At 33.0% G+C, this 5,757-nt stretch overlaps 1 protein-coding gene across 1 annotated transcript; it reads right to left on the minus strand.

Moving 5' to 3' along the window:
* Nucleotides 1–280: 280 nt before the first annotated feature.
* On the minus strand, nucleotides 281–3,459 carry LOC120253629. The gene is made up of 8 exons (XM_039261932.1): nucleotides 3,331–3,459; nucleotides 2,927–3,234; nucleotides 2,266–2,660; nucleotides 2,001–2,220; nucleotides 1,051–1,566; nucleotides 656–964; nucleotides 479–584; nucleotides 281–400 (listed from the first exon to the last, which is right to left on the minus strand). Exons 1-8 carry the CDS (start codon nucleotides 3,457–3,459, stop codon nucleotides 281–283), a joined length of 2,103 nt encoding a protein of 700 aa, XP_039117866.1.
* Nucleotides 3,460–5,757: the final 2,298 nt, after the last annotated feature.

The raw sequence follows: 5,757 nt of genomic DNA on the forward strand, positions 1-5,757 counted from the left end.
AGCGCCTTCCTATTCAAGTGCTTCTACCAGGTTTACCTGCTTCTACCATTGTAAATCCATATCTATATTTCTTGAGCCCCCTACTATTATTCACATCAGCCCAATCACAACGAAATAACACAACCTTGAACATGTTAAAGTAGTGTAACTCAATTATATCATTTAGCACCCCATAGTAATCAACATTTCCTTCCAATGGATTAGCATCCCAAGCACTGGCATATCTCATTGTTGAAGAAGTAACAAGACATCCAGAATTTTGAGTTCGCCTAAATCTTTCTCAAGCTTTAGTATGGAAGCGAAATCCATTAATGACGAGTCCTTTATATCTCTTAACAATCCTATTTGGACCTTGTGCAAGAAATTTAATTTCTTCTGACACATTTTTTCCATGAGAAACCTATACAAGTTACATGAATCCAATTATAAAAATACTAATAGAGAATTGTTCAAATTATAAGATTTTCTAGTTGCTTACCGTTTCTCCCAACCATTCATGAAAAGTTTCGGTAAATTTTCTATCGAGATAACGAGCATTTGAACGTCGACATCTTGTTTGATCTTTCAAGATATTTCTATACTCACTACAAGTAATGATGAAAAATGTTAAAAACTTCTAACACACCAAATAAGAAATGTGAAGTGTTTAACTTACATTTGGAGTGATTCAATAGCTTTATAATGAAATAACACATAATGATGTGCTTGCGCCCATGATATATCATCTAACTGTGCTACTTCAACTTTCCCTATTGGTTCTCCACCACTTTCAAATAAATACGACTTTGCAAGTAGCTCATGTTGCACTTGTGCTAAATTTCTCCCAGGTCTATCAAAAATCGTTTCAACATCAACCAAATACCTAGAACAAAAAGTGACACATTCTTCTGCTAAAAATCCTTCAGCAATAGATCCTTCAGGATATCGTTTATTCCGCACATAAGATATTAACTTGAGCAAAAACCTACAACAGCAATGCTGTGATTATTAACATATCAAAGTTTGATTGACAAGAAATTATAATAAATTGATGTTTTAGCAAAATAATACCTCTCGATTGGATACATCCATTGATAGTACACAGGTCCACCGATTTTGGCCTCCATTGGTAGATGGATAACCAAGTGCACCATTATAGTGAAAAATGCAGGTGGGAAAATCTTTTCTAAGTGACACAAAACTATTGCTGCTCGATATTGAAGGTTGTCAAGATCTTCCACCTTAAGAACTTTACCACAAATAATTTTGAATATGTTACAAAGCTCTGAAATGACGCGAGTCACTAGCTTTGACATGGATGACCTCAAAGCAATTGGAAGCAAATCATGCAACAATATGTGATAATCATGTGATTTTAAAGACTGAAGTTTTCGCTCCTTCTGATTTACACATTTTGATATATTCGAAGAGTAAGCATCTGGGACCTTTATAGTCTTCAAGACTTGACAAAATAGGTCTTTTTCTTTTTTTGTCATGGAGAAAGAAGCGGGTGGTAGTCTTGTTTTGCCATTGGGAAGATATTGAGGATGAAGCTCTCGACGAATTCCCATGTCAACCAAATCAAGTCTGCATTTTAGATTATCTTTTGATTTCCCATCAACATTAAGAAGTGTTCCAACAATATTTTCACAAACATTCTTCTCAATGTGCATCACATCCAAGTTATGGTGAAGTAGGTTGTGCTGCCAATATGGTAAATGAAAGAAAATGCTTCTCTTTTTCCACAAAGCTACTTCAGTTGATTCCTCTTCCTGAACTTCGTCTTCATCAGTTTCCAAGTCAATATCAGATACTTTCCGTGGTCTTTTCTTCACTTTGTTATTGTTGTTTGATTTTTTTTAGTTTTCTTTTGCCATGCTTTCCATAAGAAAATTGCAACTCTTTTCAACATTAATAAAATATCATATCCAATAGTAACTGAAGGAGCTACACGCATCTCTACATTACCATCAAACAAATGTTTTTGAGATCTGTATGGATGATTATGTTCTATCCACTACCGATGTGCCATATAACAAAACTTCTGGCCATTAGTTAACCATTGTGAAGAAGTTTTCGCAGCACAACAAGGACAAGCATATTTCCCTTTAGTGCTCCAACGTGATAAATTTGCGTAAGCAGGGAAATCATTAATAGTCCATAACAAGGCAGTCCGTATATTGAAATTTCTCCTTACAGATGCATCGTACGTCTCTACACCAACCCATAATTGCTTTAACTCTTTAATAAGAGGTTATAAGTAGATGTCAATATCGTTTCAAGGACCTTTGTCTCCAGGAATAATCACTGACAAAAGAAAAGAAGTTTGTTTCATCCCAATCCATGGTGGTAAGTTATAAGGAATCAACACCACTGGCCAAGTGTTGTAAGAAGTACTTAATAATTTGAAAGGGTTAAACCAATCTGAAGAAAGACCAAGCCTAACATTTCTAGGATCAGAAGCGAAATCAGGATATCTTGCATCAAATGATTTCCATGCCTCAGCATCAGCAGGGTGTCGTAACAGCCCATCATTGGTCCGACCATTAGCATGCCATATCATATCAGCAGAAGTCTTAGTCGACATGAAAAGTCTCTGCAGTCGTGGTATTAATGGAAAATACCATAAAACCTTCGCAGGTTTCTTGTGAACCAATTCATTGTCATCATTCAAATGTTCACTAGAATCAGTGGACACCCAGCGAGAACGACCACAAATATGACAAGATTATTGACCTTCATTATGCTCCCAATATAGCATGCAGTCATTTGGACAACTATGAATTTTTTTATACCCAAATCATTAATAACTTTCTTCGACTCATGACTACTTTTAGGAATTTAGGCCGAGGGAAAAAATTCTTTTAAAAATTCAATCAAGTGGTCAAGGCCTTTAGCAGTCATCCCACATATGCATTTCAGATGGAAAAGTCGAATGCAAAAATACCATCTAGAATGCTGCGATCCCTCATAAAGTTTGTTGTTCATATCTTCAAGCAACTTGTAAAACTTTGCCACTTCTTTAGAAGGTTGTTCATCAACTTCTATAGTAGCTTCATCTCCATCATTCACCTCAACATTGAATTCATCGGCAGTAGATGGTAGGCCCTCGTTATTAACTTGATGGATGCTGAAAGCATACCGTAATAATTCTTCCAAACTATCTGGTCTTGTACGAGAAGTTTGGAAGTGAGGATTAGAGCTTGATGGAGCTGCAAATGTGTTTGTTGGCTCATGGATAGGTGACGGTACACGCTATCCATGAAAAACCCAACATGTGTAACCTTGTAGAATGCCATCACAAACTAAATGTTCAAGCACTGTTTCACGTGTTTGCCAATGGATATTCACACACTTTATGCAAGGGCAAATGATCCTATCATCTTCACTTGAGTTGGCAAATGCAAAATTGAGGAATTGTTCGACTCCATCTTCGTATTCTTGACTCAATCGTGACTTACGCATCCAACTCTTATCCATTTCTGATTAATATATTAAAAAATTATTCACAATATTCTAAATTAAAGCATATTTTGCCTTAACACATTAAGATATACATCAAGGTGAAACTATAGAATTTTTACTTTGTAGCTATTTTTTAATCGATCTAAACACATTAGGTCTTATAATTCAAGGTGAAACTATGGAAAACATATGCTAACAAAGAAGGGAATAATTCACATGACTCATAAGTGAGAAGGGAATATCATCCCTTTTCCATGCACTAGTTTATTGGAATGAAGTTTTCAATGATGAAGAAAATTACAATTATTCCATAATGCTTCTTTTTCTAACATAAATATTAAAGATAAAAGAGATCACTATGATGGCCATACATGTTTCACATGTTAATTTGTTCTTGCTTCAAACTTCTCTAGAAACTTCATCTTTTTCTTTGAAAAATCGTTAAATACACACACACACACACACACACACACACACACAGTTATCAATCTATTTAATATAAACAAGACCTTTTTTTTATTTACAATTTGGATAAGTCATTATAAACACACATATATTATTATTAGAAGATTTTACCCATGGTTTAATCATGTATTAAGATAGAGTGAACTCTTCAATCTAAGGCCCGTATCTTAAATAAGCGTGAAATACTTGAACACATGTTTCAATAAATAAGGCATGTATCTTAAATAAGAGTGAAATACTTGAACACATGTTTCAATAAAAAAAACTAACAAATTAATGCTTCAAGAAAAGGCCTATAACAACAAACTTTTACACATGCATGATGAGAATGCATGCATAACATTGTTAGCTTAGAAAAAGTTGATTAGATATATATGGAATATCCTTGCTAATTGCATGTCATGCATGTATACCAGCCCAATTTGTCACCATAGCATAATCTTGTAAATATAGAGCCCTGATATATATGTGCACGATGGATATAGATAATGTATATGGCATATGACATACATATATATACATCTTTGTAAATTTCTAATGAATAAAGATTGAATAATTTCCCAAAACTGAAAACTTCTCGAATAGTTATGACATTTTGAGCAACATATATAACAAGTAGTGTTGCAATACCGTCTTTGACATTCTTGAAGACTCTAATTGACATCTTTTTAAATTTTAATTTTTAATTTTTTAAAATAGTCTACATGAAAGTCTATAAATTAACTATGAAAAAATTACAACAAATGGTTAGATTCCTAATTGTTTAAAATATAAATAAATATTCCAAACTGTTTAAAATATAAATTAATAGAAAGGCACTAACCAACTTGATATCTTCTGACCTCCCTTTATATCTTGCACCTTTATTCCTCAAATCCCTTCAGTTTCCTTTTCAGTTAGCAACCTGAATTAAAAAAAAAATAAAGCTCATTAGGTTCCACTTTTCATAAAACCATAATAATAGCATGATCAAAATCATCAAGTAAAAAAAAAACAAACAAACCATTGACCAAATCTATCAACTGTTTTTTTTTTAATTTCACCACTATACATATGAATAAATAATGGTACAAACCTTTGTTTACATATATATACATAAGCACACTATGATACACACATAAAACAAAAAAAAAATTAGGCTTTAAGAGGATCTCTGTATACATTTTGATAAGTTCCACTGCTTCAAAGCACCATGATAAATAAATACTTTATAAGTTTTAAGAGACAAGGTTTTTCTTTTCTTTTTTTTTATTCAACAAGTGCACTGTTTCACAACCAACATCACTTGAACAATAGTGCACTGTTGATCAATGCTACTACTTTCTATAGAAAACCAAAAAAATGAAGAAAAGACTTAGCATGTAGTGCATAGATAATATAGACGGCTTAGAATTCCATAAATATTATAGACAATTTGCTTTCTATAGAAAACCAAACAAGCTTATCTCAATTCATGATTCTGTTTTTGATACTAAAATAAGGATTGGACAGGTCTCTCTCGTGTTGATTCTCTACATGATTTGGCACATCAACGACAAAGGACTCAATATACAACAAACCAGAGATACTGATATGTGAATAATGACTTAAAAAAGATATTTCATGTTCTTAATGTTAAAAAAAAAAGATTGAAACTATCTCTCTCCTATTGATTCCCTATAAAATTTGCCACATCAAGAAGAAAGAGTTCAAGATATAGCATTAAAGAAATGTTGGTAAGTGAATAAAGATTCAAACCACATGAAATATCTGAGAAACAAAATCAAGAACCATCATTCAAACCTTAATGTTCACAAAATTAAAAAAAAAACAAAGAACCCATACATGTAATACCCCTGCAATCCCGAC

This window comes from Dioscorea cayenensis, unplaced genomic scaffold (assembly GCF_009730915.1).
Source record: "Dioscorea cayenensis subsp. rotundata cultivar TDr96_F1 unplaced genomic scaffold, TDr96_F1_v2_PseudoChromosome.rev07_lg8_w22 25.fasta BLBR01000140.1, whole genome shotgun sequence".
NCBI classification, from domain to species: Eukaryota; Viridiplantae; Streptophyta; class Magnoliopsida; order Dioscoreales; family Dioscoreaceae; genus Dioscorea; species Dioscorea cayenensis.